The 15,000-nt window shown below is 37.6% G+C and overlaps 1 protein-coding gene across 2 annotated transcripts in view; it reads right to left on the minus strand.

Moving 5' to 3' along the window:
- The window catches only part of LOC137975398 (coiled-coil and C2 domain-containing protein 1-like), a 39,787-nt gene that overhangs the window by 24,620 nt on the left and 167 nt on the right, over window positions 1–15,000 (minus strand). For both annotated transcript variants that reach the window (XM_068822503.1, XM_068822504.1), the window contains exons 2-12: window positions 13,893–14,055; window positions 9,378–9,481; window positions 8,868–8,969; window positions 8,474–8,602; window positions 7,533–7,752; window positions 7,139–7,164; window positions 6,074–6,205; window positions 5,271–5,364; window positions 4,318–4,559; window positions 2,049–2,189; window positions 147–404 (exon numbers count right to left, since the gene is read on the minus strand). In XM_068822503.1, the coding sequence (XP_068678604.1) occupies window positions 147–404; window positions 2,049–2,189; window positions 4,318–4,559; window positions 5,271–5,364; window positions 6,074–6,205; window positions 7,139–7,164; window positions 7,533–7,752; window positions 8,474–8,602; window positions 8,868–8,969; window positions 9,378–9,481; window positions 13,893–14,055 (1,611 nt within the window). The remainder of the gene's footprint in view (window positions 1–146; window positions 405–2,048; window positions 2,190–4,317; window positions 4,560–5,270; window positions 5,365–6,073; window positions 6,206–7,138; window positions 7,165–7,532; window positions 7,753–8,473; window positions 8,603–8,867; window positions 8,970–9,377; window positions 9,482–13,892; window positions 14,056–15,000) is intronic.

Below are 15,000 nucleotides of genomic sequence, written 5' to 3' on the forward strand. Positions count from 1 at the left end.
AATTTCAGTAATTGCAAATAAGATTGTACAGTAGTTTCTAACCCAGTCCTCCAAAGACTATTCCGTTATGATCTTTAATCGTGTTCATCAAGCCTTTGTAACAACAAAGCAACTTTTTTCTTTTAAAGATGAGTTTATTTACCAACCTTGCTCATCCGAAGATAATTCTTAGCTCCTTCCAGGTCACCGTGCTTTTTAGATTGCACGGCAGCCATCTTGAATTCCTTCTGTCGTTCTAACAGATAGTTTAGCTGCTGTTCATAGCGACTTGGAGATTTGCTGATGGAGGCTGACGTTTGAAGAGCAGGCTGAGCCGCAGCACTGCCTCCAGTCAGACTGGCCGCGCTAGAAACAGCAGAGGGGACAGGTCCTTGGGAAGTTGTCGCTGAACTTGGGTCACTAGCCTTTGAGAAAATAACAAGCTCATCTTTTAAAAAGCTTCGCCTATAGGATATAGGGTAAAGTTTTTCGGAGCTCTTTGTTCCAATGAAAATGCTTGCTGCACACAAAGTGGACACGGATCACCGCAACAGCAGCAGGATGTCCCCACTTGAAGACACTTTAAAGGGGCAATGTTACGCTATTTCAGTCAAACTTCAAAACAATAAAATACGCCTTTGCATCAATCATGACCCATAAAGAATGGTGTAGTTTTGTTGCCAATAACAACTGAAGTGCACTGAAGCAATTCTTTGTTATTTGCATCCATGGATAGGGAGGATGGAAATGGATCGAAATTCGCCAAAAATTACGAAGATCTCTTTGTGCAATAAATATATTTCACATCTTGTCAGTGGGTTGTCAGAAATGTTGTATGTGTGAGCTAAAGTACTAATTTAGATTTTTATCCAGTTTGACCTAAAAACAGCAAATTTAGCATGACAGTGCCCCTACAAAAACGAAGCTGAAGAGAACTCAAAAATGGACTTTTTTTTAAAGTAGATTACGCGCAAATCAATCGAATAAAACAAACTGAACGCCAGACACTGAACAGCAATGCAGTTTTCAGCAGATCGGGGGCGACTGAGTCGGAAGCGGACTGGGATGAAATAATTGTACCCTGCGTAGCTGGCGGAAATGTTGGCGCATAGAGAATGGGGAGAGGCGCCCCTCCCCATTCCCCGCGTGGCTTATGCTTCTCGCACCAACAATACCGCCAGCTATGTAGGCTAAAATAATTGGAGAAGTCCAGAACCTTGACGCTTCAAATTAGTCACTCAGACAGACTAACAACTCCCCTTTCTACTCCGTCAGATACTGTATGTCCAGAAATGCGCGGAATTAGATGCACGCCGATAAGTGTCACAACATTTCCCCATGCTCTTCTCCCTGACCTTAACATCAAGCTTGTTTAGGAATAAAGACAATGAATGCCATAAAGCGTCCCTAAACTCACTCTGCTCCTCAAGTAAAACACAACAATAGCCTACGTAGGTGGCGGGATTGTTGGCCCGAGAGTTAACGAGCAGCGGAGCCACGAGGAGAATAGGGAAGGGCGTTGTGCCATTCTCTGCGTGGCTTCTGAAGCTCGTTAATTTGCTTCTCAGGCCGACAATCCCACCAGCTACGTGGACTAGATCAACAACTGCATTTATCCTAACCTGAAAATGATGCGTACCTTATTCTTGGAAAAAGGTAGCAAACGCTTGGACTTAATGAGCCACACCATGTTGGATATCAAAATTGGGTCTGCATCTAATTACTTGCCTTTCTGGACAAAAGTGAACTCTGCTGATGATGTGCACGAGGTCGTAAGCACTCTTATGACTCTGCTAACTACACAGGCACTTTTGCTAGTGGAAAGCGGCCATTCTCTACTTTCTCAAATCTCATAATTTACACCTCTTTTACCTACCCAAACATTTTGCATAATCATTGTTCTCAATTTCTCTTGGGACATAAGGATTCCCAAGAAATCGAAGACAATGCCTATGCAAATTTTTTGGGGGTAACAGAGGTGTATTATGGAATTTGAGAAAGCAGAGAATAACCTAACTGCACTTATTGCAAAGAATCTTATAACGTCAATGAGCCATGAATGTCCTTACCTGACCAGCTGGAGAGCTTTCTTCAGCAGTATCATCAGAAGAAGACACACCTGGAATTGGGGCATACCCTGGCGGGGTGGGTAGTTCATCGAATGCTACTGGTTTTCCTGCTTTGTGGGTTTTAATTGCATCTTGGTATTGCTGCAAGATTTGATGAAAAAATGACCATACTCTTAAACAGTTTTTCAAATCAAGTGACGTTTTTTCTTTTTTTCTGGGTTGCAAGGATGGCGCAGTGGTGAGAGCACTCGCCTCCCAGCAATGTGGCCCGGGTTCGATTGCCGGACTCGGCGTCATATGTGGGTTGAGTTTGTTGGTTCTCTACTCTGCACCGAGAGGTTTTCTCCGGGCACTCCGGTTTCCCCTCTCCTCAAAAACCAACATTTAAGTTGATTTACTTTCATTGTTCACTTCAGTTTACAGTGTCCCCAATTAGCGCTCCAGCGCTAGAACGACTAGACACTTAAATAAAGTTCCTTTCCTTTCCTTTTCCTTTCCTTTCCTTTTAAACTGTGGGTTCGTTTTAGTCACAATTACTTGCCAATAGCTGCGGTTACACTAGCCATTTTGCCCTTGGGTAAGTGGCTTTTTCCCACGGGGAAGCAATTTTTTATGTGTAACCGATCTGCCCAAAGGAAAATTTCCTGTAGGAAATTTCCATGGATACGTCAAAAAGAACAAAAGAATTGCCCATGACAGTTCCAGATGTAAGTCTTATGGTTAACAAAACCCCAAAGCGGCTCAACCAATTACAAGATTGCCGAACGCGAGGAAAATACATGCTGTGATGAACTGTGTAAACAACTGCAGACGTGGAAATACCCAAGCACGCCTTTTCTGGCCAGCAGCAAGTCGACGTCTAAATTATAAATTGGAGAGTTGCAAGGACTAGAGAAAGCGTAATTGAAGTCGACGTCTTTGTTGCCTTCTTAAAATGAAGCGATGAATCGCTGAGCTTTATTGAGGCGGACAGTTCAAGAGAAGCGCCGATTGTGACAATTACCGAAAATAAGCCAAAGAAAAGTTTGTCGTTCAGATGTAGATCTTCGATGTTTACTTTTTTTTTTAGATCCTTAATTTTAATGTATTTTGTATTGTAATTAGTTTTTCAAAAACCATTTAGTGGAAAAACTAATAAATCTCATCTTGTCTTATCTCAAAGGTAAGTTTCCCACCAAAACAGGCCAACGCTTACCTTCCCCTTGGGTAATTTACAAGTGTGTAACCGAAAATGGGGAGTTGATCATAACCCAGGGTAAACCCAACCCAAGCCGTAACCCCAAGGTTCCCCATGGGCAAAAGCTCTAGTGTAACCGCACCTAATGACAGACAAAATTTTCCAAGACATAAGTATAGATACAAAAATTTGGTCTGAATCGCTCTGACGAAGGGCTAACGCTCGAAACGTCAGCTTTTAGAATCTCTGTACGGTGGCCAATTTACATTATCAACTCCGTCGATAGAACCAAATTTTTGTTTACTACTTCCCCACCGACGCAGCACCACAGTTTCTTTAGAAACTACCCCTTCATTCACAAGTATAGATAGTTTGCCACCAATCTCTAGAGACACAGATAACTATGACATAACATACAATTGCTTGTGGACGAACAAAATGAGCTCATGAGAGATCTTTTGTTTTCGTCCACCAGCATGGCAGCGATGATGAAATGTGAAAATCACCTACAACGGCGGATAAATGTATTAATTTATTACCAAAATGCCCCAAGTCTTTGCAAGAAAATGTAAGATTCATTGGTACAATGTACAATTATATTTTGGTGTTGACCATCTTCAAGGACAAGGTGTTTTATTTTCTTACTAAAACGCATGAAGAACATATACATCTGAATGGTTTGTGTACACGGTAAGTGGTCCTAAATAAGATAACATATATGCTTAATTAACCCTTTGACGTCCAAACCGGCCTAAACCAGCCAGACTTAGTATTTTACTCTGTCTAATGCCAGATGATTTTACTCGTCAATGGGGAACCCCTGGGAGTCAATGGGTTAAGGCCATAGAACCTTTGCTTACATTTTGCAGTGAGCTGATTTAAAACTAAACTCAAAACATGTCTTTTTACCGCATCTTTCTTATCCAAGATTATGGTTATCCTAGTTTATTATTTGACATGGATTTTCTCATTTCTTGTACTTGCGAGTTATTGTAGGGCACATTGAGCTGTGGAAATGTGCAACATACGAATGCCCATAATATTAGCTATATAGTACTTTGATTAAAAGAAATTGCATTTAACGTAACTCACCTTCACAATTCGCCCCATTCTCCGTGCCTTACCAGAATTGCCTTCCTTCTTTGCTTCATCCATAGCACTCTGATATTTATCCAATCTTTGTTGTAGAGCTTCTGCGGCATCCTTAGGGGGTGGGGGCGGTTCTAATTTCTTTGGTGCACTGCTTGTCCCACTGGATCCATGGTCTGATGCAGTGCTAGGCTGTGTATCAGCAGAGGGAGCAGTTGACTGTTCGTTTGCAGATGAACTATTACCTTTGAAAAAAAAAGACATTGAAAAGACATTGAATGTGTGCTTAAAAGCAAATTGTGCTTCCTACAAAGAAATTCCTTTGGTTCAAGATGCAATCACACCAAAAAGATCAAGGGGAATCACTTGAGATTCCTGGAAGAAATTTGAGTCTCTTTTTTATAAAGTTTTAAAACAAGAGCAAAACGAACTGGCCCCTTGAATATGATCCGGTGAGCTCGTCTCTGCATCCTTGAAAACGTTTCCTGGCCATATTATTCCAATTGTTTCTTCAACCCCACTGGCTGGCTCTAGGTCACCAAAGTCTGTTAGGAGTCAACAGTCAGGTTACATTTGGTCTGTTTAGTCTATTCATATTAAATCTGAATGTGAAACAACCAAATTTTTTTGTTTTTCAGACAATGGGAAGGAAATGTACTAAAATGTACGCTGCATCACAGTCATTATTTTCTTCCACTTTTGTTTTGCAGCATTGCCAATTGCCAGTTGTTGTTTGAACTCCCCAATGTATTCTTGTGCCAGCCTTCTCTTTTCAAGCAATTTCACACAATACACAAAACTACAACTGCATGAATAAAATTATGGTACTCACCTCTTGTACTCTTTTTCTTACCAATACTAAATTCCATGGCCTTAAAATTATTTGCATTACCTCACCAGATTCTATAAGAAATCTTAATAAGTGAGCGAGAAACTGGCAAGTTTTTTTTACTCACCTGTTGATGTCAAAGAGAGTGACGGAACAGGTGGTAACTGGGAAATATCAACTGCCTCATTGTTTTGTAGACCCTCAATGGCTGAATCTATTTGCTGTATGAAAAAAGAGCCAAAACTAAAATGTATTTCGAAAAAAAAATTGTTAAAAATATTGTTATAACATTTTGGTAGAAAAATCAGGGATAAAAAATTCGAATTTTGGAAGAAAATTATTGACAATGTTGCGACAATAAGACAACTATATAATTTATGTAATTTATTATGAATAAAAAAGGCATGAAGTAGAAACTATGTACAGCAAAAAATACAATGAAAGGTATTTTTGAAAGCTACCAGAGAAGGCAAAAGATTAAAGTTGAACTACCTGTTCAGTTCTGGTTTGAGGGCATGAAGGAAGAATTAGACTCTCCAAAAAATGTCACATACATGTAACCTTTCTAAATAATACTACATGTATTTCTGGGAACTCTCCGCTCTTCTAGTTGAAGCCATCATTTCCTAGATACATGTATAAGTTGATAGAATATGCTTTGTTTGAATGTGGATCATCACGTACATGTTTAATGTTGTAATTCAAAATTATTTTTTAAGCCTCTTCAATTTTGATATTCCTTTGTTTCAGGTTATGATAAAGAATAACAGACAAAAAAAATCAAAATTAACCTGGTTTGAAAAAACTTTAAACCAAGAAAAATTTTAAACCATAAAAACATGTACATGCCCCTCTCCTGGGCATGCGAATATCCCCCGCGGCTTTCCCCCCTTTTTATGTCACTGACCCTTAGGGACTCATTAACCTCACCTTGGAAATTGCAAAAAACTGTTTGGCTTGTTGGATTTCTCCATGCTTCTTGCAAGTTAAGGCAGCTACTCTATATTCATTCCGTCTTGCTGTAAAAAGTTCCACAGTTTTGGTTTTATCAGATGAAGAGGTCTATTGTAAAAAATCAATGAATCCATTCAGTTTCAAGTCTATCAATAGGGCTGAATATTTTTCATAATTTCATATTCTTTCAAAAAAGGTTGAAAATTCACAGCGTAGTCAGTAATTCAACAAATGTGAAATGTCTGAGCTAATTAAATCCACCAAGCATACAATAGGCCTTATCCCGGTTTTGACTGCCATTTTGACGGGTAGGCAAAGTGTAAAGAATTTGTAACTGTTTATATGGGGATCCGATGTCAAATAATTTTCGTTAAACGTTAGTTCTAGAAAAATTATGAATCGCGAACTGAAGGTACAGGGTAAAGGATTATACAGACCAATTTTTAGGGACTAGCCTTTGTTAAAAGCTGCGTGATAGCGTTTTCAATTTTTCCATACATTTGTTTGTAAAATTAATGTTACTGAAAATTCGTGGGAAAAAATTACAGACAAATACAAGGAAAAATTGAAAATGCTGCCGGGCAACTTCTGTAAAAGTTCATAGTGCCCAAAATTCGGTCTGTATAATCTTTTGCCCTGTACCTTCAGTTCTCAATTCGTAAATTTTTCAGAACTAGCATTTAAAAAAAATTATTTGACATCGAATCCCCATATAAACACTACAAATTCTTTACATTTTGCCTACCCGTCAAAATGGCGGTCAAAACTGTAACAAGGCCTATTGGATAAAAAATAAAATCTCATAAATAAAATGCAACATTAATCATGCATACATGTAGAGTCGTACTGCAATGGATTTCAACATTGTTAACAACCTCTACATCCACTCACAAACTGTGTCCCCTTTAAACAATTGACTCCTATAGGAGTGAGACTTGATGGATTTTACTCTGTCTAATGCCAGACGATGTTACTCGTCAATGTTGGGAGGTTCAGGAGTCAGATGGGTTATTAAAATAAAGGATAATTTTTGGGCATTACCTTTGATTCAGTCAATTGCTGATTGGCTGTTGAAAAGAAAAAAAAAAGAAAAAAATTGAAAAAAGCACATTACTGGTGATCGGGAAAAAAAGGTGTCCTCCATTGTTTCACACCAAGTATTTTCCATTCCTGAAAAAGTACATGTATAAACTTTAAGGTAACACTATCTAAATTTGGGTTCACGTTGCAACCAGGTTAACCATCAGATGCAGTTTGATGCTATTAAGGTTTGAAGATAAATAATAATAAATAATTATTTTGAATGAGCAAAATTAATTGCTCTACTTATTGAGGAGACACTTTATCAAATCAAATCACATGATAATTATTAATTGAAGCAAACAATTTACATATGAAACAGAGACAAAACTAATTTAACTTTTAAGTGTTGTACCTCCTTGGGAAGGAAATGGTGCGGCACCCTGGTCAGGTTTTGTAGCCTTGTTGTCACTTGTCGAAGTGCCATCCCTGACTTCCGGACCAGACTGAGTAGATACTGGGAAAGAAGGTGCTGGAGCTGAAGGCTGGGTTGCTTTGATAGCAACTGGAGGTGGAACAGCATCCATATCTACTTTTTTACCAGCTTTGACTTGCTTGATCATTTGCTCAATTTCCTGCATTGTGACGAACCAAACAAAAAAGGCATGCAGAAAGGTAATGTAAACTGATTAAACAAAGACTAGTGACCTTAATTAAGGTTACGGCAATGCCAGTTCAAATACAGTGTATGAAGAAATAAACATATGTCAGCAAGTTATATGAAAGGTACAAAGTGTCTCCAAAACAAATCCAACAGGATTTGCATATTTGCTTTGCATATTGTCTTTATCTCCTTTTTACTTTTACATTACTTTTACTGTTTTCTACTGAATGATTCAAGACCTGATATGATTCCCATTTACCAATAATATTATTTAAAATTAAAATCCCGGATTAAGACTCAGTCTGATTTTAATTCACCCAGCCCTCACAGCTTTCCATCTGCATTTTCCTTTCTGTCAAACTCCTCTGCCTTTCCATCCGTTAACCACAAAAGAGAAGACTCACTGCTTTGGTGTCAAGATTGGCATCATGCTTATAGAAAAAAACATACTGCCCAAGAAATGACTATGAACTTGATGATTTTTTAAACAAGCTACAAGACCATTTTGTGTACTGTATGTACTGTCTAATGTGCATAAAACCTACAAAAAAGTCCACATACAATGTAAACCAGGAGTTCTGTATAATTTATGCTAAGTAATATCATGGTTTTTTCGTCTGTTTGTTTATTGAAAGGATGGCAGAAAATTCTTCACATCAAATTTGCATTCATATGCAGATAAGCCAAGGTACCTTGAGTCCTCTTCCATATCGTCTGGACTTGCTACCCTGTCCGGCCTTGTTAGCATTATCTATGGCCTGCTTGTACATACTCTCCCTTTCTAGCAGAACATTTAAATCGGATGAACTGTGTTTGGCTTCCTGGTAAAGGCAATAAAGTGTTGTAATAAGCGTGATGACAATTTTATTAACATGTACATGTACTGTTAAGTGCAAAGCAAAGCGAAATGAAGAACTGGGCCATGGAAGTTCGTGAAAAAATAACCAACATTTTCTGTGATTTCTTTGGTATGGATGGGCTATGTAATGAGAGGACATGGGATTGACACACGGCAAAAACATGTCCAGACTCTAAATCGACTGGATTTGATATCTCTGTAATACTGTAGTTGAATGTTCATTTGACCTGTTGTGTGTTTGGTGTTGTTGGGACACTTGGAACCAAGACTGGTGTAGGATCTTGACACTCAACACCATCATCCCCTGGAGCAATACACTGAAGCTCTGCCTGAAATGATATAACAATGAACATACTGTAATTCACAAATAATTTTAATTACAACAGTCTGATTGAAGTGTTGATACACTAATACCAGCTGAAAGGGACCTTTTCATTGCTTACATGTAATTTTCGACCAAATAACAGGTTTCAGCAATTCTTTAAGCCTCAATGTCCAGATTTACTTATTATAGAAGAATGTCTTAGTGAGCAGACCAACATTATTTTTTCTTTATAGCAAGGTCACTGATAAAATCCAAAATTAAGAAAACAAAGTCTGAATTCAAAGACAGCTTTTGAAATTATACCAGTAGTAGAAAATATAGCCCAATTCATTGGAAAAAGTAAGACTTTTCTTTCCAGTTGGAATACACGGCATGTCCTTTATAGATCTTTCCTACATTGTAAGATTCTTACCAACAACTCAGCATTGTTTTCAACATCTTCGTCATCATCTTCCTCATCATCACCCATGTCTTCATCATCCATGACATTATCACCTAATATTCTTCCTACTGGTTCTGATTTTGAAAGAGTAAGCAACAAAATTAATAATTATAGTACAAATGGGTATGTACAGAAATATCACAACTAACTGGTGAGCTTGTCAATGTTATTTGCTATTACATGTGTATTGTTTCAGCCAATCTGATAATAATAATGCAAATTACAAAGAAATGACTCAACTTGAAGTTATCAATGACAGCCTTTTACATCAGGGAAACATTAGCATTACATGCTTGATAAAGAAGATTTTGTTAAATTACAAAACCTTGTCTGATTGGCTAAGCATTGGCACAATCTTGCTCAACTTGTAAATTTTTTTAGCGTAAAGAAAAATAATTGGTTTAATTATGTACATGTAGGTACACTATAAATTGAATATTTGTTTGAACAAATTTAGATGATTATCTCCAGTGACCTCACAAAGAAATAGATTGATGCCAGAAATCATAACATTGCATTACTGCAATACCTCTAGTCAGTAATTTATTATGGATTCTCCAGAATCTGAAAGGACTAATACAAAGGGCTTTTCTTGCGTAAAAACTTGAAATTTTAGACTCTTGTTACTTTTTAAACTTTAATCAGGCCTCTTAAAAAGATTCATACAGTCGTTCCTAACCATGGATGTTATACATGTATGTAGAGAAAATGAAAATCCAACTTAAGGTTTGAAAAGCTCATTTAACTGAGAAGTGTGTCATGCAATAAAAAAAAAACCATTGTTATGTTATACTGAATATGCCCTAACAAAAATGTAATTATTTGGGTTTTAAACTTACATTTCTTTACCTAATTTCACGTATTAATTTTCACGCTTTCATTTAAAATACAAACACCAAAATAAAAGCGCTCTCAGCCTGAGGATGTTCTTAATACATGCTGTACAATTTTATAATTTTGGTTAATCTCAGCCTCAAAAGTTCTTCATGGAAATAATTATGCTTCTGCATGAAGTACCAAATTATTTGTCATTAGTGTGTACAGTTTACGGTCATGATCAAACAGATCAAACACCTCTGAGCTGACAGCCGTAAACAAACAAGCCTTGCAAACAATAACCAAAAATTTTAATCAACAACTAAAACTGAAATTACATGAACATGCAGTAATCTCTTCACAACATTTTCCATTTGACCGCCTATCTTTACTCCCTCTCTTCAGTTCAGAACAGCAAAAATCTTCACAAATTAAAAGGTCAACCTAAAGCGTAGTACATTCGCTCACTCAACTGCAATTTCACAGTCAAACAAAGCAGCTCCCAACTGGACATCCATTTCACATAAAAAGCCTAGATAAATGTGATTGTTGAAATACGTCAGAATCTCTGTCAAAAGGGAATTGCAAACGTTTTCAGGACTTCTTTGTTTTTTTAGCTAGTTTTATCAAAAATGCGAGGCAACAAGGCATATAATATTATAAGAAGGAAAACATTATCTGAAAGTTAACTATTGTAAATTTATAAGTGTTTCGTCTCTCACAAAGAGACCTGAACCTGAGTCAAGCTTGACTTGCCTTTGTTTTAATGTTCCAGTGGGGGAATAATAATGAGCTTGCCCTCCAGCATGGCGGAATTTGTACCATGTTATCGTTTGTTGCAAAAGGCCTATTGTCTGCATTACAAGACACATGCGATGTTTAAGTTGGGGAAAAGAAAAAGCAAGTTGGGGAAAAGAACCAGATGCCAGATGCACGTACTTGCCCAAGAAAAGGCCAGCTGAGAGCTGTGAACGCTTACATTTGGTGGAAAAGAGAAAAGGGAAAGCAAGCTTTGGCCGAGAGCAAAGCTAAAGAAGAAGAGGAGAGACAGCGAAAGAAGGAAGAGGAAACAGTCGAAGATGTTAAAAAAGAAATAGCCAAATTAGAGGGCAGCATTTGGGGACACTTTGAGACACTAGTGTCTGCATTCCGAGACACAAGGCAGGGCTTGACACTACTTTTCACTTTGGAGAGTAGGTTTCAAAAATTTTCCACCTCAAAATTTCACTTCCCAAAATGGATTACAGTATTAAGGTTGCTTACTGCAGAAATAAAAATGTTTCTTGGTACTGTCAGTGTATTATTTGACGCTATTGAAGCGCCCTAATTTCAATGACTAAATTTTAATTAATCATTGAAATTGGGACATCTTAACCTTGAACCACGAGCCCACCACATTTGCTGTCCGGGATGAGGATCAAAGTTAGTGATCGATGTTCACAGGGTGCTCCAATATGAATCCTCATGAGACAGTCTGGAATGTCACTTATCTAGCATTTCCTTCAGTTTGGCTTTTTTTCAAAGTCATTTTCTTTTTGTGTAGGCTCATCATTGCCACCTGATTTCCGCATTTATAAATCCAAAACGAAAAAGGTCATCTTTGAAATCCAATATGGCGCGTTCAGTTACCACGTGTGATATTTTCGTGTGTTGTATCCAAACTTCCTCAGACAGGAGCTCTTCAATATGGCAGAAAATGAGGTGATCCTGGCAAATGTTTGCTTATCGGTTTCCGTTGTAGTCACAAATTTACTTTCCAAATCGGGTAAGTATTCTGGTTAATTTCTCTTTTTTTACTCTCCATGTATTAAATTTACTCTCCAGTGGGAAACAGGTGAGTGTTAATGTACATGTAGAGCCCTACACAAGGGACATTAAAGTTGGGGAGAAGAGCAAGGCGTGACCCTATTCGGCAGAATGGCGGAATGGCGGAGTGGTGGAATGATGGAATGGAATGGCAGAATTGTGGAATACATGGAATATTCTAAAATACAGAATACATGGAATATTCTAAACACGGTAAATATTGGATATTTTGAAACGCGGAATATACGGAATATTCTAAAACACAGAATATACGGAATATTCTAAAACACAGAATATACGGAATATTCTAAAATGCCGGATGATAGGAAAGTCTTTAAAAAAAAGGATATAAATAATACACTTTTTGCCCGTGTGTAGTCAGGGTAGGAAAACAAAAATGATAATTTTACAGTTCCTTGCAACAAAAGATATAAAACTGCATGCGTTACAGAGAAGAGTTCACCCCTGGGCAATATGTTTCCGCTTCCATTTTTGAGCCTCTCGGACTGTACAAAAACATCGCAGGCGCACTTTCCCACACTCAGAGAAGGAAAAGTGGAGAAAGACGTTGTTAAGTGTCTCAATTGCCTGACATGTTGTTGCAAACATTTCTTTTAGTAATTTGTTTTGCGTGCCTGCCGTTAGAGCAAGAACATTCGTTTTAGTAATGAGCTAAATTCTAATAGTACGGCGGCTTAGCTAGAGAATTATTCCATTTTTTACGCAAGAACCAAACTTGATAGGAATATGTACATTTCTATGCTGGTCATTTCCTTATATATATAGTGCCAAAGGAAATGATAACATGTCGTACATTATGTTTTTAAGACAATTGGGACACTTACCATCGTCTTTCTCCATTTTTCCTTCTCTAAGTGTGGGAAAATGTGCCTGAGATGTTTCGGCACTAATATAGTGGTGAGAGGCGAAAACGGAAGCGGGGAAACATATCGCCCAGGGGTGAACTCTTCTCTTTTATATCTTTTGTTGCGAGGAAATGTAAAATTATCATCCAAAGTTTTGTTTTACTACCCAGACTACTCACAGGCAAAAAGTGTATTATTTATATCCTTTTTTTAAAAGACTTTCCTCTCATCCCACGTTTTAGAATAATTTATTCCGTTTATTCCGTGTATCAAAATAATCAATATTTTCCGTGTTTTAGAATATTCCATGTATTCCGCAATTCCGCCATTCCATTCTGTCGTTCAGCCATTCCACCGAATAGGGTCACCCAGAGCAAGGGGAAACTTTGTGATGTTTATTGAAATGCACGTAATTACTTTTATTATTCTATTATTACGCCATTTTACCATATTATTTTGGTCAAGAGAATGCGCATTAAAATATGAGACGGTAAACCACAGTAATTTCCCACTTTGACCGGTTTAGAACAGAGCAAATACAGACAGAACAGGAGTTTTTCAATGAAAGAAATATAATTGTTTTCAACGCGATACAAAGCCTGATAATTTAGCTTGCCATTGCTTGTTTCTCGTCATTTTCGTTTATACAATAAAATAAAGGACATTTGGCTGGCTTTCTGTGCTGTATACATCGTTCGCAAGTGCCCTGAGGGACAGATGATGCATTTTTTTTTTAGAAACACTCTTACCAGATAAAATTGAATCAAAATAACACCTTTTTGTAGTGGAATAATAAATCTCTTATTCGATGGTTTAACATATAATACTTGCGGACATTTTGCTCATTGCTCGTATTTTTCCTCGCCCCCTGTGGGGCTCGGAAAAATACTATGCAACTCGCAAAATATCCGCGCGTATTATACATGTATGTTAAACCATCAAATAAGATGTATGCATTTCTGGACGTGTCTGTATTATGACGCAGTTTCATGCTTACTTTTTCTCTTCACCTTGGGCTCTGAGTCTCCTTGTTGCAAAGCTGCCAGCTCAGCTTCCAGCCTTTCATCATCATCATCCTCATCATCATCCCCATCATCGCCAATTCCAATACTACCAATACCTAAGTCAGCCATATCTTCTGGACTCATGTCAAGGCCAAGCTGAGACAGAATAAAGGTTCAAGAAAGAAGACTATCATTATTAACACTGAAACAAGTACCACATTAATACACATTACCCATTCTCAAATAAGTTTTTGAGAACCTTCGGTACGTCAAATGTCATCTGAAAAACGCCATGCAAAATAATAATAACCTATCAACATGTACATGTACAAGTAAAAAAATTAATATGACTGAAGAGGTGCACACAGTAATATTATCAATCTTCATAGAGGACTACGGCCTTACATAGCTTACGTGAGGGCACGCACGAAGAGGATTAAGTAAAGTAAGTCATAGAGTACTTTTTCCGTGTTTCCATAGATTTATCTAAACACTCGGGAGACAGTTGGAAGAATTCTTGACAGTTATGCAAACCCGAGACTCAGTCGAGGGTTTGCAATAACTGTCTTGAATTCTCCCAACTCCCCCTCGTTTTTAGATGAGGCTATGGAAAACAAAAAACGTCCTCTATTGCTTAACCCTTTCACTCCCAAGAGTGACACTTATAGATTTTACTCTGTCTAACGCCAGACGATTTTACTCGTCAATGGGGAACCCTACAGGAGTGAAAGGGTTAACAACAGCTAGATTCACTCAAAAACTATGTCCCCATTAACCCTTTCACTCCCAAGAGTGAAACTTATAGATTTTACTCTGTCTAACGCCAGACGATTTTACTCGTCAATGGGGAACCCCACAGGAGTGAAAGGGTTAAATAATTTATAGTAAGTAACTTTAATAATAATTACAAACATGGCTTCAGATCACATCACTATACCACAATAATTATTGATATATTCTCGAACTTGTTCACATTATACATATGAAGGTGTTGAAAATAATGAAATACAATATTAGAGTTGTCGTACAAATCTATTGTAATATAATCAGAACGTACAGATTACAATAATTTATAATTTTACTATCAATAACCACTCATGC

Source organism: Montipora foliosa, chromosome 11 (genome assembly GCF_036669935.1).
Source record: "Montipora foliosa isolate CH-2021 chromosome 11, ASM3666993v2, whole genome shotgun sequence".
Classification (NCBI taxonomy): Eukaryota; Metazoa; Cnidaria; class Anthozoa; order Scleractinia; family Acroporidae; genus Montipora; species Montipora foliosa.